This window comes from Netta rufina (assembly GCF_964035555.1).
Source record: "Netta rufina genome assembly, chromosome: 2".
Classification (NCBI taxonomy): domain Eukaryota; kingdom Metazoa; phylum Chordata; class Aves; order Anseriformes; family Anatidae; genus Netta; species Netta rufina.
Window position 1 is genome coordinate 42969680 of NC_140124.1, and position 26953 is coordinate 42996632.

Consider the following 26953-nt stretch of genomic DNA (forward strand, 5'->3'; position numbering starts at 1 on the left):
TTGACAGCTACAAGGAAAGGGAAAGGTATACAGTTATACCATATATACTGCTGGGCATTCAGAAATGTTTTCATTCAAGCGGATCACTGAAAACGCAGCCAGCTTCTAGCATAGGGTTGATGTACAGGACTTGATAACTTCCCAGTCTGTCCTTAGCCTGAATCCAACATTTTCTTGACCTTTGGAAAGTGGCAACTGTATTGGAGTGAATCTTAACTGTATTTAAGGGCGTTGAGGAAGAGGAAAATGCTCTTGGTTTATGAGAATTTGCACCATAAACTGGGTCTGCACTGTGAAAATATGCATTTAGGGAGTTTTAAAAACTAAATTTACATAAAATCACAATGTGATTTTTTATGTCTGTTATAGGCCAATTAAATGCATTATGCAAACATTTCCAAATTCATACCGAGTTAATCTGGGACATTCAGAGCATGATTACGTTTATGTCCCCAGAGGGCTTAGTCCTTTTTCTGAAATACCCCAAACTGTACCTCCAACTAGCACTGTAACTGAGACAGAAATGAATCACCAACATTTGAACAGACACTCTCAACTTATCTCCATAGGCATCAGTTTACCTTTTATTCAATGCCCACCCATTCAGAGAAGATGACTTTGTGGACCAAAAGTGGGTCTCCAGACTTATGCAATGGCTGGATGTATATTGGCAGAAGGCTCAGGCTTAATTCAGCCTAAACCTGCTAAGGGTCTAATGGTTCTCCCAGTCTCTTTGCCATGCAAAGCTGGCATCACTGCTGTGCTCCCACTCACTGAATCCCCTGTGCAATTTCTTCCTTCTGGAGAAACCTCTGGCAAAAGCTAAATGGTGATGGAGTGAGAAATGGTGATGAATTTTGTATGTGTCACACGTGCAGCTTTTTGGAGCAAGTGGTGTACGTCCAGGCCTTTTAGGAGCAAAATGAAAAAATAAAATAAAAAAAAAAAAAGAGGTAGGTGACAAGTTGTCACAGTCTTCTTCAACATCTGCAAGCTGAGTGCCTAGCAAGTCTATGTGAACATTTCCTGTTATTACCCCGACTTCAACCTCCCCTGCCCCATGCTTTAATTCAGCTGGGCTTTTTGTCTATTTCTGCACCCGGAGGGGAGAGGGGATGCAGCAGCATCGCTGGGCACAGAGATGGGGATGCAAGGGGAGCCCAGTGCTCCGGACGGCAGGAGTCCCGGCCCCTGCCATCCCCCGGGAGGACTAAGAGGAGGAGGAGGAGAGGAGGAGGAGGAAGGACGGGTCGGGCTCGCCCTTGAGCCCCTCGCTGGGGGCAGTGCCCGGTCCCCGCTAGGCAGGGAAGGGGACGAGGGGAGTCGGGCTGTACTTCGGGGCTGCTGGTGGGAGAGCCGGACCTGCGGGGGGCTGGCCTCTGGCAGATGATTGACACCAAACGGGGTGAGGTTAAAAAAAAAAAATAGGAAAAAAAAAAAAAAAAAGAGCGAGCGCAGGGGAGGGGAGTGAATGCGAAGGGGTGGGGGGGGGGGGGGAGAGAAGGAACTACTGTGAGAGTAAGAAAGTCCTGCCCAGCTGTTTGCGAAGTTTAAGATTTCCTGTTTCCCCTGCAGCACCGAAGTTTGCAGTGAGTCACCCGCAGTCCCGAGCGGCGAAGCGCGCAGCCCGCTCCCCCACCGCCCTGCCAGCCGCGGCCTCCCTCCCTCCTTCCCTGCCTCCCTCCTTCCCTCCCGGCCTCCCTCCCAGCCTCCGTCCCCTCCTCTCCGTCCCTCCCGGCCGGGCCGAGCCGTGCTGAGCTGTGCCGCGATGACTCCGCTCCTGCCGAGCAGCCTGCGGGTGCTGGCCCTGTGGGTGCTCGTGGGCAGCTCGCTCCCCGCCGCGCTTCGGGGTAAGTCCCGCTTGACAGTGCCTCGGGAGGAGGAGGAGGAGGAGGAGGAGGGAGGAGGGCTCGGTTGCTAAGAAAGTTTGGAAGCTGGAAACGCCACGGGAGGGGGCAGCGCGGTTGTTTGGTGCCCTGCTGGAAAAAAAAGTAACGCCGGGAGAAAGGAGCGGGGGGTCCGCGGTGAAGCCCGGGGTCCGCCCGCCGAGGGGAGAAATGGGGAGAAAAGGGAAAAATTGGCAGGGAACGAGGCACGGTCGTGGCCGGCCGGGGGAGCCCGGGGAGGGCAGGCAGAGAGTCGGCGGCTGGCCCTGCGGCTGCGGCACCTGGGGCCGGGCCGCACCGGGGCCCCCCCCCGGGCACTTTTTTTGCGAAGACATCCTCAGAGAGAGGCTCTGCAGCCTGTGGCTTGCGGGATTCCTCGCGGGGAGGTTTGGAGTCCCGGTGGTTGCTGCGAGAGCAAGGTCCCTGCCCCGAGGAGCTTCTTTTTGCTCCCCGTCCTGCCGGTGCCGTGTGAGGTAGCATCAGTAACCGCAGGGCTAGGCCCTAAATCACTGTGCTGCACCACCGGTGCACCTAAAAAAAAGAACCTCGGAGTGCTTCAGGTGTTGGTTTTGCAGCAGTTTTGAAGCATTAAGTGTGTTTCTGAGATGTCCTGTGATCGCCAGTTTTAGCCCTCAGGTCAGATGCATGCACACCTGAGCTCCTGCAAACTTTGCTCTGTGCCCTCTGATTGTCCCCACTCCTGGTCAATAGCAGTCCCAGACCTGCTGCTAAAACAGAAGGATGTAAAGGGGAGAGTTCCTGCATGCTCACTGCCAATAGCTACGTACGGCGTGAATAACTCCATGCTTTATTAATAATCCTGTCAAAGTCAACAGGTTTCGCATACCTGCAGAGTTACTCATGTGAGCTTAGGTCAGATGAATTAAAAACAACTCAAGGATAAGGCACGGTGGTGTCCCAGAGCTCAATCACGTTATTAGTTTAAATTTGAGGTGTGCGGCTTCTTACTGATTTTGCTACGTATTGATATTGCTGATCGATATAAATCATATTTAATTAGTGAGGGCTCTTATGTTGACACCAGCCCCAGATTTGTTCTTTATTCCTATTACACACATCTCTAAATGAAAAAGCTCCAATTTTGTTAGTCTCGTGTCATTTATTATTATGCTTTTTTTCACTCAGCCTGCATAGATCTTTATCTACAGTCTATAATAACCAAAACTGAGTTCACCTGTTGTCAGGTAATTTGCAGCTTCAAAACTTGTTGAAAATTGTTTTAATAACTACTGCAGTATCTTATTGCATGCATAGCAGGTACAGTTGCTCAGAAAACAACAGTTCTGTTGGGGACAGAAAGTTTGGGGTTTGAGTATTGGTTGTTATTTGGCATCAAAATGAAAACTAGAGCTGCCAAATGTTATTTTGGGAAAGCAAAATGGGGGGTGAGGGAAAAGCTACTGTCTTACTATAGCAATCTGACTGACTGCTATAGGAATCAATAGCTCAACAGGTCAGTGGGGATGAGACAGGAGAGATATCAGTCACTTCCCAGGTGTGCCTGCTAGCCACTTGGTGCTTGTTGGTGAGGAGGTTGATATAGCCCTAGCTAAAATTTCTTCTGATCACTCTTCACAGCAAATCATTAGACAAGGATGGTACATTCCCATAAAGAATCTGGAGAAAATCACAAATTCACCAACAGGTCCAATTGCCACTATCTGCTTTGAAACAGATTCCCTAATCTCTTGTGCTAGACACAAGTGATTACAGTTTTTTCCATAGAGTAAGGGGACATTGTGTTTTCTTTCTTTTTTTTTTTTTTTTTTTTTTTTTTTTTTTTTTTTGTGTGTGTGGTTGAAGATGCTATATTGTGTGTTTAACCAATAAATGGCTGGGCAAACCATCAGTTGGCTACACAAGAAATCGACGCTGCTGTGTCCAACTGTCCAACTGAATATGAATTTGTAATTTGCATTTTGGGTATTAAAAACAGAAATTTGTGCTTTGCAATAATCTGTGTAATAGTTGTTTATTTCTGCATATCTGGAACCTAATTTCTCCATTCATTCAAGCTCTTACTTTCATTATTGTCTCCTTATCTTTTAAAAGCCTTATGATAGTTGATTTAAAAGTAATAAAATCAAGCGTAGAGCTTCAGAGAGTTGCAAGAGGGAAGTATGAGAACAAACATCTTCGTAACATGGTGGAACATGTCTGTAACGTGATCAAATCTAAAATGCATTCCTGTCCCCCACTAAAGCTCTGGCAAATTTCCAGTTATTTCAGGAGGGAAGTTGGAACAGAACAGAGATATTATTGCAATTTTTCTATTTATGGGGTATCCTTGAATTCTGAGAACTTTATACCTGAGACTTTGAAAATCACTTTTATTTAATTGCTATTCTGAGCTCTTTGGCATTAACATACTAATATAATATTCAGATGGTGAATGCCGTATAGGAATGGTTTCTATCAAAAAATGATGAGCCAGATCTTAAGCTGCTGCAAATGAATGTAGTTCCATTACTGTCAGTGAAGTTACATAGAGCTATAGCACATGAGTTTCCTAAAACTGTTTCAAAACCAATTTCCAAAAAAAGGGCAATGGAATATATCACTTTTTCATATTCATAGTTTTTCTGCTTATATTTTATAAAAATATTATATGACCTACATTTAGCCAAACAGCATTGCTTCAAAATTAAATAGTCCTTTCTGGAAGGAGTTGTTATAGTTTCAAAGGCGCACTGTGCTATAATGATGGCTGATAAAAGTTGTCGTTGTGACAAAGCTTATTCTGAATTCAGGAGCAAAGATGGTGTCAGACTTACTAAGGAAAAAAAAAAATTTTTTTTTTCCTTTTCCCTTCTCAGAACTAGTCTTTTAGAAAAGAGTTGCACTTTGGCAGGGGGGAGAGTAAGCTGTCACTGTAGCACCAGTTGTTGGGGTTTCCCATGGTTATATTTCCTCTAAGAGATATTTTTAAGATAATACTTTTGCATTCATGGCATAGGGAGTTTTTTGTCTATGCCATGTTCACTTTGTATCACTTCTCCTCTGACCTCAGAAGATATGTGCCTGACTTAAAGGTAGCAAGAATGAGCACAACCAGCTCTTTGGGGTCAATTTATTAATGTCTTGGATTTTGCATAACCAAATGCGTTTCTGTCAGCTAGATTGAAATATTATCACTAGCACAATGACAGATCTTGATCTGAGAGTGATCCGTGCAGCCTCCACACTGTTGGCATGTCTGCAGGTCAGTGTTGGTGGCACAGTGACAGTCAGGGCTTCCAGCCATCTTTGTGGCTCCATGGTCCTGAGCTCAGCAGGATGGAGGTGCCCCTGTCTCCTCTGACATCTGGTGAGCAGAAGAACCAAGGGGTGCTCCAAGGTGGGTGGGAACAGTGGTGCAATGTCATCTTTGCCACATAGGAGCTCTTTTGCCAGGTAGGCATGTCCTATGGACACTAATTGGCTTATATCACCAGAGCATTGTGAATCCAGTAAAATGGACCAAGATATGAACTAGTTTTGTGCAGATGTTGCAGAGCACAAGAGATTCCCCGCACAGAGTAGTAGAGAACCAGTCCTGTCATGAAAAAGAAAGGACTAGGACTAGGACTTGATACCTAGTCTAAGAGGCTTGAAGCTGAGATTTTGTTTCACTTAATAGGTTTTTAGCCTTAAATTTAGTTGGGGTTAAAGGAGATATTTGTGGGTGTGTTTTTTGTTTATTTCTGTTTGTGCATTTGTTCTGTTTATTCCTAGAGAATAATGGGAATGGATTTTTAAACACTTATTATCAAGGAAAAAAAAAAATAAAAAGTGGGGGCAAAATACTTGTGCTTTTTTATGAACTAGAAGATTAAAATAGGCCAAAATAAATCAGAAAAAAAAATGCCTTGCCTTTGGCAGAGCAGTTTGGAGCCCTTTGGAAGTTTAACTTTGCTGCCAGGTGGAAGTGATAGGAGTCCTACAAAAGCTTCTTACTATGTTAAGTAAGAAGGGATATATTGCTATTGCAGCTAGGAGTGGGTGCTGTGGCAGGACACTGTAGTTTAGGAAAATGCTGTTTTAAGCCATGAATTGGTACTATATATATACAAGATTGGGCTCTCAGCCTTCAGTTGTTATTTTTTCATAGTACAGCTTCATTCTGGCAGGACTGACATTGGTTGAATACAACCACTTACATCCTGCTGCCTGAAAGGACACGGGTTTAGTTAATATACAGATGTTAAGATACATTGAGAGAACAAACCACTTCAAACACCATCAAGCAATGAAAACTTAGCCATATTAGTAATTAAAACTAACTCATCTCGCTGGGACTAGCTGGATTCTATTTCTGTTGGTGACAACATGCAATCACTTTTATCAAGGGATTTGCCCCTGCAGTCCATATGGATTCAGAGACTGATGTCCATTCGTTTGCTTTGCTGCAAAGTTCAGCAACTGTTTCAGATTTAAAGAAACAATAACACTAACAGTGGTGGGAGAAATACTAAATGCTGATTTGTCAGTGTTTGTTCATTTTTTTTTTCAATATGCTTTTTTTTTTTTTTTTTCCTCTTGCTCTGAATGCCATTGTAGTTGTTACAGATGGAACTGCCAGTCCTTTTTTTTTTTCATATGGGTTTTAAAGCCTTTTCACCTCTGGGAAGATCGTCTGGGGGAAGGAGTAGTTTTCCTTTGCTCAAACAACTGGTATTTAGCAGGAACTTCCTGCTGGCATTCATCCCTGAGTTAATCTGGTTAGAATTAGAGCTGGTTGAGAGCTTTTGACACTGTTTTTCATGGGAAAATGCTGATTTGTCAAAACTGAAACAATTTGTGGAAATGTACCAGTTTCCATTAAACTTTCATCAGGAAACAGTTTTTTTTTTTCCTAGTTCAGGGTGGAATTTCTGATACGGAAGTGACAGAAAGAGAAATCATTAATCAATAATTAGAATAATCACTGATCAAGGATGGAAGAAAAGCAGGATCAAGTGCCTGCCCTGACTCAGACAACATCTGAATCTGGAGCTCCCTCTGTCCACTGCCTCCAAGATATTGGATGGTTGTTGATTTCTTTAATCTTGCATGCATGAGCAAACAGCCCCGCACCACTTCAAATTATTTTTATTTCCCTCTGGTTGTGAATATGAAAATGTATGAAATGTTACGGCATTTTGTGGGACAGGAAAAATATTTTTCTGCCAGCGTTATTTAGGTTGATCTGTGGTCATGCGTTTGTCTTCTTGTTTGGTGGGAATGGCATTGCACAGAGTGAATGGTGTCTTCTACTCTTTATTTTATATCATACTAACTAACACTGTATTCAGAAATTTGTGTCCTGCAAAGGAACCACAATTTTTATTACTAACAGTCCTGATAGTCTGGTTCCAGGATTCCGCTTCCCCACTCGCCCAGAGTAGTATATTAGCAAAAATTTCCCTGAAATTAATAGATTTCAGTAATGGATAGAGGAGTCTGCTTCCTCACAGCCCAAGCATCGTTCACCTTAGAGCCCAGCAGATCCATCCCTGCCACGACACGCTAGGGTTAACATTGTGCTTGTGAAAAGATAATTTGGAGCTAGAGGTATGAAAAAGCCATCTTCTATTTCCTATATACATTCTATTTGTACCCAGGGACTTTGGCCCAAATCCTCAAAAGAGCTCAGTTGCCCTTCTTAAGTAGATCTTTGAGTTTATAAGGGGAAAAAAAAGAAAGACAGCTAAAGCTGCTAAAGCTTGAAGTTCAGCCAGTGATTTGAAAGTCACACCGCATTCTTTCTGGCTTTTTATACTCACCAGTAACGCAACTTTTGAAAGATAGCTTCTGCCCTCTGTGTGTTTGATCAGTTCCTCCAAAACATTGCATTGGTGTACCTGTGGGCTTCATTTAATTCAGCATTTAAACTCAGTTAAAAACCCGGTCTGCGCTGAGACATTATAAAATCCATCTTGTGTTCCCAAGGTTGTGGTGGTTCTGTCAGGGCACAGAGACTTCCTTCTGTTAGGAAAGCAAGTGGATTTGAACACTACGTACTCTGAGAGCAGTGGGAAGGCTTCAGAGTGTTACTCCTCCGAGCAACATTTTCCAAGTAAAGACCCAAGTGTGGTTCTTACATGCCTCGGGCGCTTTAATGGGCCTCTTTTAAAAACTAGCATTGTGCAAGTGGAACGCATGCAGGGCCAGACTGTCAGCTGGCATAAATCAGCTTTCCTCTGTTGAAGGCAAGGAACCTGCTCTGATTTATACCAGCTGAGAATCTGGCCACGGAATAAATAATAGGCAACTGTATGTTATGAGGCTGTAATTCCCTCGGGGGGGCTTTTGTGATATCAATCTTACAGGAGCCAGAGCGATCTGGTTCTCTGGTTCTCTTTCTTGGAGCAAAAGAGTCGTTTGACTGCAGCGTTTTGTAGGCCTCGCAACTTTAGGAAGGAGAGGTTTTGGTCAGTCAAGGGAAAGGAAGTGTTTCCAAACTTCTTGCAATATATCATTAAGGGTTTTTGCCCAGTAAGAATGATGGGAGGAGAGTTTGTGAGGATGGAGATTAATTGATTGGGGATAGGTGGTCCCAAAAAAGAGAAATGTACAAGAGGGATTATTTTTCATCAAGGCCAGGCTTTTAATTCAAAAGCAGTCACGTACATTCCCCAAGCTGTATGAAAATCAAAGCTCCCTCATCACTGATAAGCTACTAATGCTGGTGTAATTAGTAAGGAAGCAAAGTGGAGAGTGGGAAATAAGGACTAAGGGGCAAACTCCTCCTCAAAATGTGGACGTGTTTTAATTTTTTAAGGTCTCATCCAGAAGTGTCCTGAATGAGCTGGTACTCATTTCATTGACTTAGAAAGAAAAGGCACTTCAGTTAGGCTTTCCAGGAGTTAGCCTGTGGTTCTTCTGAGTCTAGATATTTTAGATGTGAGATGCAGGTGAACCAGCTCCCTCTGTTTATAATCCTGCCATGGATTCTGCAGCACAGAATTGGAAATAAGCGCGCCGTATACATCACCTGTTGGCATGGCTAGCTTGTGCCTGGGGCTTTTGGAAGATAATGTGGTAATTTTGTAGATTTCATCTCACTAACTAATGTAAGTACATTTTTGATGTTGCTGTACAAGAGAGTGAACTTTGAAACAGACCACAGATGATTACTAATGGATGACTTCTGGTTATTTTCAGGGAAGGAAGCAGAAGCAGCTATCCAGGATTCTTGTAAGTCTTGAGATGCCAATCTGTTCCAATCCTTGAGGTCTAATTAGCAGATCAGATACTACTGACAGCTCACTGCATACAGCTGCAGAACAGCAATGGGCCACAGTACTTATGCAGTACTTATGTAGTAAAAAACTCTTAGTGCTCAAAGGGAGCCAAAATTTTCTAACATTTTCTTTGACTGCTGCCCTGTGTTTAGTGGAATCTGGCTGCCCTAATCAACTTCCCTATGCTCTTTGGGAACTGTGGCTGGAGCAAATCTGAAGTCAGTTACATCAGGACCATAACCTTCTGTATTTACTATGTGCTCCATGAGAGTAGCATTTGTGAATAACTTCTGCCCATTAAAATGAATGCTCAGGGAAATATGATAGATGTAATTATGCTTTTTGCTTTCCACAGGTTTCTTTCTCCAACTCTCTAGTCCATTAAAATATTCTTTCAGTAGATAGTCAGTATCCACCATGCAATTTTCAGGCCACTGCTGAAGGGAAGACTGTAGCTACATGCTCATTTATTTCTCTTCAAGTCACTGTGAGGCTACTAAATCATGTAGAGCAGCACGTCTCTGTTAGTCTGAGCAAGAGATTCCATAGGCTGTGTTTTATTCACCTTTAAAATGCAGCCTATTTTAGGATAAAAACATATGCCTTTAAGGATGTAATTTTTCATTATATTAACAATAGTGATAAGATGGAATGATGATAAAATCACACTGGTGAGTTCGGCATATGACCAGCACTGAGTTGCTTCTGGAGTTCACGTGGTAGTTGGTCGCCTTCAGCTCTCAGGACACCACCCCCTCTAGCTCTGCAGCTATCTTAAACTTTCCTGTAACTGGGTTTCCTGTGACTGGGTAGAAACTCCAGCATGTCTCCTTCTCCTTGACAAACTCACAGGAGTACAGGAAAGAAGAAATAAATCTTTGCATGCTTCACTAATGGGAAGAAATTAATGAGGATTTGAACAGTACAAATTTGTCAATCTATGATCAGGAACCTGTGAGGATCTCAAGAGAAGAGCTGCTGTATGCAGGTGGTTGTTGGTCCTTTATTTCCCTTGGCTGGTTCTGCCTGCAAGCACGCAGCAATTACCCTTCTCGTTTGTCTTCAGCATGCAGGGAGATCTATGGTTCTGCAATGACCGTGCTGTGGCAGTTGGCCAGCTGCCCTGCTGTGTACCTTTTACCTCCCCACAGCTCCCATTACTGATTTTCATGGTTGCATTGCCTCCTTTTCCCACAGTGGTTGGAGCCTTTGCCCCGAAAGCAGGAGGTCCACGGTCATGCCACTCCTCAGCTTGAGAGTATCTAAACTCCATCAGTGATGGGCTCTGAGAGGAAAGGTCCTTGCTGGCTGAGACTGATTGGGGCTGTAGAGGCAGCACTCTGCAGAGAAAGGGTGGATGTGTGTGCGTGTGGTCCCCCGAAGCATGTCAGAGGAGAAGAAAGGCTGTTCCCTGATGGATTCATTCATTATTCCAGCCCCTGCAGGGTGACTGATATTCTCTCCAGGGAGTTCATAGCACAACAAAGAGAGACTTTACATACAGAACCTTTTTTTTTCCTTAAACTGGAAACAACCGTTTCTCATCCCCATGAAAAGATCAGAGAGTACCATGTAATAGTCATGACTTCGTAAGCCCCTTTATTGAAGCTTTCACAAAATAACTAGGTCAGCAAATACGTGCTTCTCAGCTATTGAATACCCCCTTTCCCTCAGTCAGTTCTTCCATTTCCTTGCCCAACTTTACCACAAGGGAATGCCTTAAGTCAAAAATCTGGGAATCTGATGCTTTTATTTCATTTGTACTATTCTCATCTGGTGTGTACAATGCCAGGCCATCAGGCTTACAAAGCTGGCATAGCCCAAGTTTGCGTGTTAACAGCAATACCACATTGTCTGGTTGTAACTAAAGCCATACCTGCTCCCCATTTGCCTGTGGCTGATAAAAAAAAAAACAGCAAGATGTTCAGCAGGAAAAGATTGGTGAACTCCTTGGGAAAAGGGAACACAATCAAAAAGGGTTTCTTCATTGTTGTTCTTCTTTTTTCCTTCATCTCCTTCTTACACATTCCTTACCTCTCACATTTTATACTTTTGCCTTGAAATTTTTGCCTGGCTGGGGGCTTTGCTGTTCCCACTCCTCCCTGAAGCCATGCTAGTACTGTGAATGTTAGTGCAACAAGAAGCAGCCTAGAGCTTCCCATACGTACATGTCCCCTGCCTTTAATGTGTAGAAGGGAAGATATAAAGATGATTCAAATTAAATCATGGAGGTGTAGCAAGATGAGATTTAGGATGAGTAACCGAGCATGGGTAAACTTTGCATTGTTTTAAAGCTAGGTGTTTGATGCTAGAAGGAAGATTTGAAAGTATGTGATTTAGGTACAAAAGCTGCTTCTGTGTGTAGGAGTGACTTAGAGGCTCCTTCTTTTACATGGGAGGAGGAGGTAAGGCTTGACAGTGACTTGTAACTGAACACAGTTTTTGCATCTTGACCTTTGGTTAAAACAGTGAGCTAGGAAATGAGAAACCAGGGCTCAGTCTCACTCAGTCTCTGGAGACCCAAACCCAGATCTCCAGCTTCCCAGGATGTCATCCATTGTATTTCTTACGCAACTGTTAAACTTCAGTACAGTTATTTGTATTAGAATTTCCACAGTTTGAACTAGTTCTGCTAAACAGCTATGAAAAAATAAACGCATTGATGTGTCAATTATTGTTTCTATAGACAATTATAGAAATTGTGGGAAATGAACAGAGGTAGTTTCAACACTGGTCTATTGTGATTGGGAAATTTAAGTTTAAAGAGTGTCATAACCACTGTTTTTCTCAACAGAAATTCTGGATGATAACCCTCAGAGCATCCAGGAATCCTTGTCAGCCTCAAATACCCTGCCAACTTCAACAAGATCCAATTTGCTCTTCCCCCTTTTCCTCATTTTTCTTTGCTTAAGAAACTGTGTGTTAGCAGCTGCCAGAGAATGGTGAGGGCACAAGGTTTGGTTTGACTATTTAAGGCCTAACTCTTCCCCCGGTTGTCTACGTATATATTATTCACACTTCAGCCAACTTGCACTTCCCCTAACTTGGCTGGTGCTCTGTTCTGGTGACATGTAGTGTGATTGTCAAACACATACCTACTAGTGGTTTGAAGTCAGAAACATATTGGCCTTCTTATGGTTGGAGGTGGGTAGCAAATGCTAGAAGCAAACCACTAATTATTTGAAGTATCTTACCCTTGGAAGTTAATGACAAGGCACGCTTACCACTATCATAACCACACACCTAGAAATAGAAAACACTGACACCTGCCTTGCCAAGCTGTTGCTTAGCATGGGTAGTTATGCTACCAATACAGTCATCACCCTTTCTTTTAAAAGGTGGATTTTGTTTTAAGTTTCCATTTTGGCTTTTTGAAACACAGGTGTAGATAGCTCTGCAGAGAGCTGTAATTTCCACTCAATTGTCTTTAGGCCCACAGTGGCTTAGGAAGGAGGTGGTATTGTTTGATCAGGGAGCCATACTGCCTTGTTAGCGTTTTTAGGTGTGGATTTAATGTTACGCTTGCGTGGCTTTTGAAAATGAAAGACTTGTGGTTTTGGACATAACAAGAACAAAAGAATTAGGAACAGTACGTAGATCTGCTATTCTATGGTTGGATACAGATTTGGTGAGGTATGCAGGCAGTTTGCCATGCCTTCGTAAGATAACAAACCCATAAACACCAGGAACTGGGAGCATTTGCCTCAAGGCAAATGTAAGGTGGTGCAGCCTAGCTAAGTTTGCTCTGTCAGAATGGTAAACTGTGAGTAGTTTATTCACAGTTACTGATGGAAATAAAGTGTTAAGCAGGGCTAACTTGTTTTTTTGTTGTTGTTTTTGTTTGTTTGTTTTTTGCTCTTCAGGGAGATGAGATTATGAACATAAACAAGCACCCATTCCAACAGATGGAAACTCTAGGTGAACTAAATCACTCTAAAAGCAGGGTGTGCATTTTTAACAAAGAGGATAATTACATTAGTAGAGCCCTGTCAAGGGATATAATGGACTTCCCAATGTGAATCACTATGTCGAGGCAGGGTTTTACTTTTTATAGATATACCCACAGAAATTTGGGCTTGATGCAAAAGTAGCTGAGTGGAATGATTTCACTTACAGAAGGTTGGACTGGGAAAATCATCCCAGCACTTTCTGACATAAAGGTCCTATAACCTAAGAATCTGTGATACAGCTGGTAACCACCAGGCTGTTTTCGCTCATGTCTTTCAGAATTAGTACTAGCATCTCCAGAAGTAACAAACAGTTAAGGCACTCAGCTAGCTAACCCAGTTGAAGGATATTTCAAATATGCATGAGTTATAAAATTTCGTATCCAAGGAATTTAAAAAATGTCTCCATTCGTACAGAGCACTTCCCTCTGGTATAAATTAAGATATTATTTTGTTTGGAAAGCTTGGAATTGTTCTGTTTTGTGAGAACACTTTGGAAAACGTATTTTGTTCTGCGTGAGTGTAGTATTTGTGAAAAATGCCAAAGCGACAGCTTTAGAGAATGAGATGCCCACGTCACTGAACAGCTACACCAGAAACCATAACAAAGCCCACAACTTGCTTGTGATATTTAAAGGGATGCTGAGCAGTTCAGCCACTATGGCTATGTTATGCACAGCTTTCTCAATGGCAGTTTTTGAAATAGTATTTTCCTGACGGAATTATTAATCCACTTGGCGTTTGATTAAAGTGATCAAGGCATTTCATAAGAACCCATAGACATCCTGCAGACTATTACTGATTTCTATAGTTGAGTGAGTTCCCTCCCGATAAAGGATGATTATCTGCTATGACCAATATCCAGAAACATTCAGTGACTCAAAACTGTTAAACATCAGCTAGTATAATTTGACATAACAGCGCTCAAATCATAGATTAGCATCTGCTGAAGATCCTGACCTATTAAATTCAACTCATGCATGTGACAGCAAACATCTTCTGTCTTGTGGGAGCAGAATGAGAAATGTTTGTTTCTGATGCCAGAAATGAACTGCACCATTAAAAATTTTATGAACTATCACTGTATTTTACTTTCTGTAGTTCTCAGTTGTTAGAAGAAATTCTGAGGTAATTGGATGAAATTGTGAGATACCTGGGTGAAAATTAAGAGAAAATGGATGATTTGCTTCCGAGCTGCTGCTTGATGCACTTGCTCTTGTGTTTGTCTTCTCTCTTCCTAGCTTTCTCCCTGAAACAATTCCTTCAACAGAAGTCACTCTTTTGCAGACATTTAAATTGCTTTCCTCTTTATAATGTTTATTCTAAAGGAGGCCACTTGCAAGCATGTATGCCGTCTTGGAGTGCTGCTGAAAGACTGTGTTCTTGAGAATGACATAGGCTGTAGCTTGAGGACCTGGAATAGCGGGATTTTGGAAACAATGGCCCTATCAATAGCAACGGGGAGGGGAAAACCCTAGAAATACAACTCCATGTGTACACTTCACATTCTGAGTTTATTTACAATTTTATTCTGGCTCATCATAAACAAAGAAGAGCCTGCAGTCCCTCACACATCTTCAGGCAGGTAGACTAAATATTTTAGACTGGCAAGTTCCTTCCTACTGAGCTCTGTCTAAGGGAGGAATGTCCTTACCATACACCACAATGCCAACCCTTCTGGGGCCTGGCTGCTGCAAAGAGTGGGTAATGTTGTATTGTACGTAGTGAGAATTGGTATATTCCTACATGCAAACTTTTGAGTGTCTAGTGCTGTTTTTTTTTTTTTAAATGTGAGGGCTCAGGGGCTGGACCATGCACAAATACAGAAGAGATTGTTGTAAAAATATTCAATTTTATAATAAACATAATGATTTACTCACACTTGTGGTTTAGGAATAATGGCAATGATAAGGACCTCTCAGTGAACTTTCAAGGGATGTATTTATGGGTGAAACACCTTACTATTTCACAATGGGTAGGCTTCACCCATGGTCTTCGTTTTTCTTTAAGCCCAGTAAAATTTCAGCCTCAAACAGAAATGGAGGAGCTGACTTACTCTTTCCCTTATTTCAGTGGGATGGTATTGCCAGCTGCTGAGTCACAGTCCCAAAGGTAACTGCAGGGAGTCATTTGCAAAGGCATTAAAAGGAACAGCTAATACCTGAGGGGTATGCTAGCAAATTTACCCTCAGCAGATAAAGGAGATGCTGCTTTGCTGATAGAGATACTTCTTTACCAAGAAATCTGATAACTCTGTAGCAGCATGTGACAGCAGTAGGATTTCAGTGAAAGCAGTCAACAAAAGAAAGTTTTCCTAAATTTGGATGTCATTAAAAGTGTGTATTTTTATGCATGTGCTCTTTTCTCAATACTCAGTATATAATTCCCATTAACGGTTGTGGAAGTTAGATGCATCTATCAAGAGAACATATCCCCAGGGTATTAAATCGTGTTATTCTGATTCTTTGCATGTAACTTGACAGAGACAAATATAACCATCCAAGCTACTGAATTTGAGAAGGATGTGTGTGTTTTTTCCCAAATCCATTCAAAGTGATTCTACTCCCAAGGGATTACATTTGAGTCTAACTTTCATCTGATTTACTATTTTAGCTGAGCTGATGGATTATGAAAGAGAGTAATTTCTTTTTCACACTGTTTTCCTGAATCTGTCATTCAAATCGTGCTGTGTGAGGACAGAATGGTTCATAAACATTTTCCTGGAGGAAAATGGCTCCTTACAGCAAAAAAGAGCTCTGAACAGAGCTTCTGCATAAACATGTTTGCCCATCAGTGACTGACAGAGAAGTCTCTGTGTGTGCAAAGGATGTGGATTTGTTAAGTGAGACTTCTTATTTGGAAACTGTTTTTCAAACAGACCAGGAAGGATGGGTTATGCTTAGGTCTAGAGAAAGAAATTGCACAGGATTCTGTTTTATCAGAATGCATGGATGATACTGTAAACTAGGACCATAGTGGGAGCATCGTTTGGTTGGGAGATGTGCCTTAATTTGAATTCCATCTCTCCCAAATATTTCTGAATTATAGAGGTCTTCAAAAAGCTAAAGAAAATGAAGTGGTCTGCACTCCACATTAGTAAATTGTCATTTTATATTAAGTTTAAAGCGAAGTACACAAGACTTAAACCGTGACTACAAATTTTGCACCTTCAGCAAAGCCTTGTTTTTGTTTCCTTGTTTCATTTTATTTGTTTGTTTATGGCTGGAAAGGAGGGATAGTGGCAGTGAAAGCACTTTAAAAAAAAAAAAAAATCCTGCTAATACCCTGCCTTTATCTGGAAAAACAAATATTTATAAATCCCTCTGAATCATGTAACTGTGTAAAGATTGTGGGTTTGAAAGCACAGTTGTCTGGTTAATCCATTTAAATGCTTATTTTGAATGGGCAGCTGTAAGTCTTTGTGTGTACACAGCTTCTCCCCACACTTATTGTTGTGTTATAAAATACAGAAATTCTGTCCTGATTCGGTAGCAGTAGGTGTGCACACATACCGTTTTCTATAGTATGAGACAGAGATTGTCCCCATGCTGAGCACATGCTTGTTTAAGTTGGCCTGTGGCCGTGCTGTGGCTGAAGACATTTTTTTTCGGTCACTTCCAATCCCAGTTTTTTTAGTTTGCTTTAGATCGTGCTTCAGGAACATCCAGGTCCTGGTCAGAGGCACCAAGCAGCCCTTAACCCATGACTTTGACGTGCTCCAGCAGTGACACAAAAGGTGCAGTAGTGAAGACCTTGTTACAGGGCTCAATGTGGAGCTGTGTATGGGAAAAGATTAGGAGCTCTGGTTTGAATTCCTCTGCCATAGTAGAAATACAACACTGGACAGCAGGACTGTAATTTTTGTACTCCAAACTATGCCGATGTATCTAAACTGTTTTTAATGGCTTACTTATGCCACTTGTGCCCCATGTGCTTCATAACTGCGAAGCATTTCCTACTTGTGAATGTGACTCTTTAACCAGAATTTGCAGAGATGCAGCCTGTTCCAATTACAACATTGTAGCTTGAGACTGTTTTTGATTTTTCTTTTTGAAAATAAATCCATTATTTAGGTTTGGCTTCATTTGACTAGGCTACTTATTCCTTGGTGTGCAGGATCTTCAGCTTACAGAAAAGGAAGTGCACTCAGAATCAGGCTCTTTGAAATCACAAGATGGGAATTAAAGCTCAGCAAAAGTTTCAGAACAAAAGCTCAAAGTCAGGCAAAACTTTGTCTGTATTTACGGACAGTTCTCCCAGACTAGTGATAGTTTCAGGTAAATGTTCATCAGACTTTCCCCTGAAACAAAACAGAGTTGTGGTGATTTGGCTGAATTTTGGTTTTGTGTTCACATTACAGATCTGCAGCAAGATCAGACATTTCACTTCAGATAGAGGATATCTGTGTTTCATTAGTGCTAGTCTCCCCATTTATAAAGCTCTTTCTCTTGAAAAACAGTGTAATCTCAAAATAAGACTGCTCTGAACCCTTCAGCATCCTAGGAGGAAAAGACATTTGATAGGTCTGTATGCTGCTGATGAACCAGTTGCAGAGCAATACCTGTCTTTTCAAGTGTCTCACGTAAGTCTTGTTAACTGACTTGAGACACCATAAGTGCTTTTCTATACCAACCCCTTCTAAGTCAAAATAACCTCCTGCCTGCTTTCACGGTAGATTTGAACTATGATTGTAGTGGATGTGAACTATGGATCCCCCATAGTGTTTGGTGCCTATCCTGAGGTGTCTGCAAATATTTCTGGGGATAAGCATCAGTCCCTAGAGTTCTTCCTGAAATAAGCATCCACCATAGCCAATGCAGTCAAGTCCTAGGCAAGTCCCACCTGCCCTAGCAGTGACAGTGCCTGGCAGAAGAGAAAAGCTTCCCCACCTGGAAGGGCTGTGACATCCCGTCTCAGGGTGGGTGGCATTTGAAAGCTGTCTGCACTTGGGCTGGAGCCAGCCTGATGTCCTTCTTGGCCCAGGCATTTTGACAGCCTGACCCCAGCCTGGGATGCGGAGTCCTTGGATGCACTCCTGCCCATGAGGCTGTGCAATTGGAGCTGATCAGCCTGAGTGCCCTGTTGAAATTCACAGTTTCCCATTGCCCTAGCCATGGGTTCCCATGTTCTTTGTTGTGTTTGTGTGATCGGAGAGCTGTCTAGACTGAAGAACTGCTCTGGTTTCAGACTGGCCTTTTGGAGGGGGAGGGAGGCTTGGTAAGGTGAGTATTAATGCAAATCAGCCTCCCAGCCTGGGTCCTGTGTGAGGAAGGAGAATGTTCAATGAGGGGTGGGAGCAAATCTGCTTCACTTCACCAGAGGAGGTAAACAGAACTACTGTTTTTTTGCAAACTGAGAGTGCTTGTGCAGATATTTTCAGTACAGGTTCACCAGAGAGAAAAGGAAAAGAGAAGATCTTTTGTGTTCACAATGCTTAAGAAACAAATTAGTCACTTTTCTTAAAATGGTCTGAGGACATCTCCAAGAGGCAGGCAATTGTTGTTCTCAAAATATGCATTTCCTCGCATAAAAAAAGAAATGGCACTAAAAATAAGATGTCAGAAATGGTGTGTGAGTTTGAAATGGGATTCCCGAAGGAGTGATCCATGAGGGCTCTGGAAAGCTGCATGTGGCAAAAGCCTTTCAGAAGGGCCCTGACCCTCAGAAACTGCTGTGGATTGTGTGGCTCAAACTGCAATGACTGTGCTTCTGATCGTTAAATGCAGCATATGCAGGAAAGATGGGGATGGCCTAATGCCTTCCAAAAACTGTCCAGAAAGCATGTTAGTAATATTAAGGGGATATTATTAAAAACAAAATGAAAAATAAATGTAAGAAATGGTAAGCACAGGAGTGATGCTTTTTCTGATTCCAAGCAACCTAGTAGTATCAAAGGAAGCCTGGGGGAGTGAGACATAACTTTGAATTTCCTGTTTTGTGTAATTTGTCACAGTCCTAATGTTTATGCTTAATTTTCTCTACTTTAAAATAAATAAAAATAAAACTCTCCCCCCCCCCCCCCCCCCAAACTAAAATATGTCATGACCTTTCCTGGACATCCTTCTCTCAGAGCAGAGAGGGTTTGCAAGAGCTTGCCAGTCTCTTGAGTGAATGAGCAGTGTTAATAAACATCTGCTGGTCTGTGCTGACCCTTCATAAGGTACAGCAGCTGTTGTAAAAATATTTTTTTTACACAATTTCCTGTGCATTTTAGTTGTCTTAATCTGCTCTTTCGAACACACTAGAGCCCATCGGGCATACATTTAGCAAGACCCTATATGTAGTAAGAGTTTAAATTCAGCAGGAGTCAACTGTGGTGTTAGGAGGTCCTTTAGGAAAGATTTGGCTTTTTGCAACGTGAGTTGCTGCACGCTGCCAGTGTAGAGGTCAGTCTTTAAGCCATTACCATTTTGTGTTTGAAGGAGATGATTTTCTGCCACCTATCTAACCTTCCACGTTCCTGCCAAAAATGCTGCAGGTAGTTAGGTAACACTACGAAAGCTTTTTCTACGTACAGGTTTCACACCTTTTGAATTTTATGGTTGATTTACGAGTAACTGAGTAAATAAACCACAGCAACTTTATGTGTGATAATTCTCAGTTGTGACACTGGCTATATTTGTTTCTATTGTAACCTGAATTGACGTAAATCAACCATGCTTTAAAATGATTTGTAGATCAACAGAGAAAACTGTAAAACCTCCGCCCTATTAACTTGATCGGTTAAACTGATGCAGTGATGTGAGGACACATCATGATGAGGACCAGGCTGCACTTTGTTACTTGAAGCTATCTGGAAAGTTAAGCGTGACAAAGCCACACACTAAATATGAGTAAAACCCTGTAGGAGTGTCAGTCGGGAGCGTCTGACTGAGCAAACGTTACTATTTTTGATGTCTGTGCAGCTTTGGTTCTGCATTGTTCTGTGGGAGCTGAGGGCTGCCTGCTCTAGTACTGCAGCGGTGAGCAGACAAAGCAGCTGTCTGCGTGAGGGAGAAGAAGGACTGTGCCATGTGCTGTCATCACAAGTGCCACAACTTCAATTTGCCATGGGAAGGAAGACAGGGTTTGGCAATACAGTATGTCAGGGAGCTTCTTAGTCTCAACACTCATAAGTTCCTCTACACCCCAACCAAAGATCCTAGTATGTTCTGCCAGCCAAAAGCTGAGCAGAAGATGCCCCATGACATACCCTCCAAAACTTCTCCGCCTTCCTCTCACCTGTAGCCTGTTCAGTGAAGATGCTTCTAAAAAGAAGACAGTGAAGATTTGTCTCTTCACTAAGCAGCTGTCACAAGCTGGACATTTAGTACCACTAGTAATGAGGTGATGACTTTAGGTAAGCAATGTTGATACCTTAGGAATATTAAATATGATCTTTTTTTGTTGGTTTTTTTTTGGTCATCTAATGGATTTTTTGGTTTGTATGTGGCACTGAGCACATTCAGCAGGCTTACAAATAAACTGAAGGGCCAGGATCTGTTTCTATAAAATATGTAATGGCTAATAGAAGTAGCTTGGCAATAACAGTGGAAAATATCCTAAATGCTTGACTTTTCAAGAGAGAAACTGGAAGTTTAATAAATAGGCCCTTGAAAATAGAGTTGAATGACTTTAAAGTGGCCATTTCTCATGTCTCCTTGTAGTAAAAGAGAGAAAGGGAAGGAATAGAAACTAAGCTTTTGGAGGGAATATATGCCTTTTTCAAGACAAGTGATTCACCTTCCCCAAAGCCATTATGAAGAATGAAAAACCCGATTATATTTTCAAGTAGGTTGGTGGTGGCGGTGTGACTATTGAGGGGGCAGGAGTGGGGAGAAGCATGTTTCTATAAACAGGCTTCCTAGCTAGCTGAAGAGAGAGGTAGGACAGGTTCAGAAACTGCTTTCAACCTACTTAGAAGATTCAGTGGTATGCTTTTGTTCTGGCGAGGACCTGTAGTTGAGAGCAGAGGTGCATTTTTGTTTTTCTGAGCCAGAAGTGTTCTTAATTGTTTTAAATATTTAGGGATTTGCCCCACAAGCTCTTCGGTCATGAAAAATCTTTTCTTCCTTCTGTATCACAGAACGAACTACTTAATACTTGAATGACTGCTGTCTATTTTCAGAAAATCTAAGTTGGAAAAATATTTGTATGAATCTGAAGTGTTTATGCTCTTTCAGCCCTGTTTCAGATGAAGTAATGGCAGTTTTTACTGTGCAAATAGAGTGCCAAAGGAGGTGAAGTTGCAAGATACGCTTCCTAATGGACAGGTCAGATTTAGCTATGCTAATGTCAGTCCTGAGCTATGAATCATGCTTATTACAACAAAGCAAGAAGGCTGTTTTCCCTAATCTCATGATTCAGATGAGCATTGCTGTACTAGATACTCACTGTATATCTGAAGTCACAGAAGGAGTTAACCACCACCAACAGCTTCCAGTAAATTCCAAATTTAATGCATTATGCAGGAAAAAAAAAAAAATAGACCCTGTAGTCATAGCTGAATAAATTGATCTTAATGTTATATCACATACAGTTCTCCAATGCTGTGTGCTGTTTACTGGCTGTGTTAGGGAGGCTGTGGGTTAAAGTCAAGAGAAGATGAAACATCCCTTTGAGTGCCCTATGGGAAGCCATCTTTTAGATCCTTTTTCAGCCTTTTTGCCTGGAGACAGTGTTCATTTGTTCTGCCTTCTGCGGGCTACCATGGAGTGCTAAACAGTGGCCAGCAAATGTGGAAGACAGCAGCAAGTTAAAAATCTGCAGGTGAAAACTCATTATCTGAAGCATCACAACAATGTTATTTTTATTGCCTGTTTTCAGAACATGTTCACATTTCATTGTAAGTGCTGAGCTTGAGTCTCCTCGCACCTGCACTAATGTCAGTCAGCAGTAATTTCACTGAAGACAGCTAGCTCAGTTCTTAGGCATGCATGTTTGAGGCAGGCAGCTCACTGCCATGCCCTGTGCAAGTGAGAAGAGCCAAGCCCATGATTAAAACTGCCAGTGTTAGCTCATTTTGGAAGTAGGGGATAAAAATAGCATTATTTTCATGTTTTAAATACAAGAATGATTTTTATCCTGAAGGTCTCCAGCTTAATATTCTGCTCCCTCCCTTATTTTCTCCTGTTGTGCCCCCCTCTTCCCTCACTCCTGTCAGATTTGATTGTGTTTCTGTGTCAGTGCCTGCAGCAATCCCTAAAGCAAAGTTTTGCCAGTTCCACATGCTGCTAAAAGCCAGGTACTACCACCGCAGAGGTGAGTTAAATGAAGTTTTCTAACTCCTGCTCCTTCTCCTTTTGTCTTCTTCCTCTGCAGATGCCTTCCCAGCTTGTGGGTTAGAAATAGTGGTTTCCACATTTCAGTGCAGTCCACCCAGTGGCCTTCTCACAGTGAACCAGTTCTGTTTTGGCCTTCCTTCATTGAACCAGGGGTGGCCACGTTATTTCTGGCTAGGTCTAGCTCATCAGGATGGTTCACGATGTCGTCTTTCCTAGCAGATTCTCAGGCATGGTTGAAGAGCAGGCTGTAGCCCACATAAACAAAAAGTTGGAAGGTTATGGGCCCTACCTGGCCAGTCTTTCCCACATCTCATAGTGGCTGCCTTGTGATAGGGTGGGTTACAGGACTGTGGGATGAATGTGTATCTCTTTGCATTAACAATTCCATTGTTGCCATTTGATTGGCATAACTTGCTTTTTTTTTTTTTTTTTTTTTTTTCATATGACAGGCAAGTCCCCTTTAATATGATAGGGAAAAGCCATGACATGCATCTCTTCTAAGTACTTCACAAAAAAAAACGTGTTCACAAAAGGAAGTTATTTTAGTCTTCGTTCTTTGCAGAGCCCCAGTTAGGTTTGATCAGATAGGAAAGCAAAACCATGTTCCCAACCACTCTGCAAACAGAAGTGCATTTACTACACAAAACCATGTCTTTAGACATCAACTAAAGCAGCTGCTGTGTTAGGCCAGAAGACTGAAGATCAAAAGGAAAGCCAAGAGGTGAAATACCTTCTGGAGGAAAGAAGGGAGTGAGTTGCTAGGGCCATACTATAGTGACATCAGTGATTTGTGACTATACGTGATGTGGGTCAAGGCAAAAAAAAAGAACTTTCAAATAACTCTCTAGGAACATGGTTTTCAGGAGTCTTGCAACAGGGAGAGTTAGATATGGTGAGCTAAACATTTCTGGAGCCTGCTTTCCTCTGACATATTTTAATTGTATGTAAAAGATAGCTGATATTTGGCTTTAAGGAAGCTGATTTAGCATGCTTATCATCATTGCTATTAATCTTAATAGAAACAGTCACAAAAGTCCTGTGCCCATGCCAGTCCCACTGGGTTAAATCATAGTTGAGATAAAGGACTGCAGCCCACAGCATGGTCCGAGACACCAGGAACAATGTGCGTTCATACTCACATAGTGAGCGTGGGAGTATGTGTCAGAGAGTGGTACTCCAGTTCAACTCGTGATGGCATTAAGTTCAGAAGTGTCAGCTGTAATTGAAAATCTGAAAATACATGCTTCACAGTGTTACCCCTGAAGGTGTTGCTATGGGAGTTCCTAGGTGATCTGCGGCATTGCCAAGTCCTGTGATTTTTATCATGAATTGCATGATAGCCAATAATTTTCTTCAATATCAAGCTCCTGGATTCCAGTGTTTTTATTTTCTTAACTTTTGATTTTGTAAGTTGGTAAGTTTCCAATCCTTCTGCTTGTGGTCAAAGTTTCAAAACATTACTGAAATGCACTCTGAGATTCCAGACAGCATTGGTAAATAAAGGAGAACCCAGCAGTTGTTCTTTTTTTTTTTTTTTTTTTTTTAAACTTCTTTTATTTCTACAATCTCTCTGGCTAATCTTGTGATTTCCTGACTCATGGTTTTTGAATATTTAGGGTTGATTATGATCCCGTCTTTTCTTCCTTGTATTACTGCACTGTGTATAACAAGTACAAGTAAGAATAGATATCAAGATATTTCCGAGTCTTAAAAACAAAGCTCAGATCTCTCCTTTCCCTTGACCCACCCCTCCCTCCTGCAGTTGAATCATCAATACTTAGAAGGCATTTCTGGAAGACAAAGAATGTTCTTGCAGCACCACTTCATTTTCATGACGCTGGTGGTGTTTCCATCAGTACTGATGTTCTGCTAAAGTTACAGATCATGTGCTGGAGGGGGGTTGGCAAAACATAAAAAATGTTCAATGTAGTACTGTTTCTAGCAAAAAGTAGTGTCTCTGCGTTAGATGAGAAGGTAATACATATTGGTTTTTCTTCAAAGTGGCTACTGTGCTATTTAGCCATTGAGACATGAGGCCATGGAGCTGTGCTCTTTGGGGGAACAAGGACAAGTTCCTTTTTGTCTTCCTGATAAAGGCATCCTCCTCCTCGCGCATTTCCATAATGTAGTGAAGTAAAATCTTAAATCCAAACCTCTCCCATCAGGTGGAATTATTTCATAGCAGCTGAGTTTTTATCCCAACATCTTCCTCAGCAATTTTTTTAAAGGAATGAGATCTATCTGCTCAGCAGTGCTATCTTATTTGTATACATGTGCCAAAGGCATTGGAAGAGAGAAGAGAAATGCGGTAATTGTATTTTACAAGATAGGAATGAGAGAAATTGTCTATTTCTGAAATGCAAACTAAGAACTAAATAAAATTTTCCAGTGTAGATATTCCCCAAAAAACAGCATGTTGTTTTGGACTTTATTTAAATGTTATTGGCTTTTGAGGGGCCTCTAACAATATTAAAAGAAATATTAGAAGAATGTAAACTGTAGACTGAGGTCTCAATCAGAGTTATACATCTTAAAAAAAAAAAAAAAGGAAAAGAAAAGAAAAAAAACAGATACAGAGCAAACAACTTCAAGACAGTCAATAGACTTTCAGTGTGGTCATACAGTTTATAAGGTCTTGAGAAGTCATAAAAAAGAGGTGAACCACAGAGTAAAACAAAAAACCAATGGCTCCATCAGAAGCCATGGAGTTGATCTTTCCTATGTGGCTGCTCTAGTGTCTCTTCCATAACGTCCAGCCCAGGTGTTGGCTTGCACATGCTGTGCATTTTAACCACAATGACTGACCTATGGTCAGTTGGAAGATTCATAGACAAGAAACACTGTCTTTTTTGAGTCCTCTTCATGGTCAGAGAAGCAAGGCAAGCTAGAATTAGGCTTCCTGCAGAAGTCAAAATAAGAAAACTAACATTAGAGAGTAGATGACAAAACTCACGTTTTAAGAAGCAAGCACACATTTTAGAATGTCGTCCTTCAGATGTGCAAATCTGTGTGTTTTGTCTGTTGACTATCCCATTATATCCACAGAGGTTTGTCTGTTTTTAAAAGGAAAATGAAAGGTTTCTTCTGTCCACAGTGTTCATATAATGTCTGAACGGGATAAAACCTTGAGGAGTTGGCTTCTGTGGTATGAAGTGGGCAACAGGGTAGTCAAGCAGTTTTAGAGATTTAAATTAACTTCCAAATTAACATTCAGTTGACTACCAGAAGAGGAGCAGTCTTGCTGTTCATGAACCACTCTTTGCTCATGGGCCCATCAGGGAATGAGTGAATACACTTTTCTGGGGAAGAGCCATAACAACCTGTCATTCTCCAGGCGGTAGACCATTGATTGGACACAGGTCTGAATTTATGTGACTTGGAAGCTGTGAGTCTTTCTTAGATTTCTAAGTCCTCAAAGCCTGGTTGCAGACTGTAATCAGAAGAGATTGATGCCGAGGTTCACATATGGCTCCAGATATCAGCACAGGATGTTTGCAGAGGTTGATTTCAGCATCAGTCTGATAGGGGAAAGTCAAACTTGGTTTTAGCCCACTTAGTTTGGAACTAGATGGGCTGTCAGAGTGAGCAAGGCTGAACTGTAGTAATGAACAACACACCAACACCTGCTGGCAATGTGACAGTGTTAGGGAGCATAAATTGCAGTCTCACTTCAAATCAGATGCTGAAGTGTGAAAGAAAGTTTGTGCACCTGGACAACTTATCCAATACCTTGAACTGCCAGGGGAATGAAAACAGAGGCCCTGCATTGTCAGACGCTATTACAAGTATTCCTGGGAGAAAATTCAAGTCCAGTCAGTTCTGGAAGTCCTAAAACCCTATTACCTTTTGCCATTAATTTAGCACGTTCAGAAATTATCTGTCACTAACTACTGAGCCTTTTGCTGGTAACTGAATCAAAACCTACTGCTCTCACTTAGAAACTTTGTGTTCGTGACTTTGCAGGTGATTACTGCTTTTCAGCTAGCACTTTTATTTTAATATTATTTTTTTAATCAAGTTTCTTGGTTTGGAGACCTCTCCTTGGAAGAGGTCCAAACATATTTCCATCTATTTGTTCCGGTGGGTGAGACTTGGCAGAACCTGGCGTGGGTGGGGACAGCACAGAAATGACCCCGTCCCTCATCAAACACAATGTGCTTGAACCAGTTTATCTAAGGACTTGGTGTCATGTGGCCTTTGGCTCTAGCATTGAGAGGACTGGGTCATGTCTGCAGCCCAGGAATCCTTCATAATACAGCTGCCCTGTGAAACACAAAGCCTTGTGAACTCGGGCTGAAAGCACTGTAGATGCAGCTGAGTCTTTGCAGTTTGAGCAGATGTCTTTTCCTTGTGCTGCTCAGTTGTGTGGTGTCAACACAGGAGCCACAGGCCCAGCTCCCTGCTACAGGTTTCCTGTGTGAACTTGGCTGAGTCATTTAATCTCTGTGGCTCATCTGTAAAAGCAGTGCCTCCTTAATATTTCTCTGTATTGCTCATCCAAGGCTTTAGGAACATAGATTGGCTTTTTACTGGGTAGAGGGACAGTCCCACGTTGGCAGGGTGCTTTGATCATTACTGTAACCTAGAAAAGTTAATACAGATATTAGTTTCTCTTCAACATCTGGTAAATC

At 41.9% G+C, this 26953-nt stretch overlaps 1 protein-coding gene across 2 annotated transcripts in view; it reads left to right on the forward strand.

Moving 5' to 3' along the window:
- The first annotated feature begins 1595 nt into the window (after window positions 1-1595).
- Window positions 1596-26953, forward strand: part of TGFBR2 (transforming growth factor beta receptor 2) — a 58717-nt gene continuing 33359 nt past the window's right edge. Inside the window, exons 1-2 of one of the 2 annotated variants that reach the window (XM_084306740.1) lie at window positions 1596-1850; window positions 9033-9065. In XM_084306740.1, the coding sequence (XP_084162866.1) occupies window positions 1769-1850; window positions 9033-9065 (115 nt within the window). In that variant the 5' untranslated portion in view covers window positions 1596-1768. The remainder of the gene's footprint in view (window positions 1851-9032; window positions 9066-26953) is intronic. The other variant, XM_084306741.1, reaches the window with a different exon arrangement.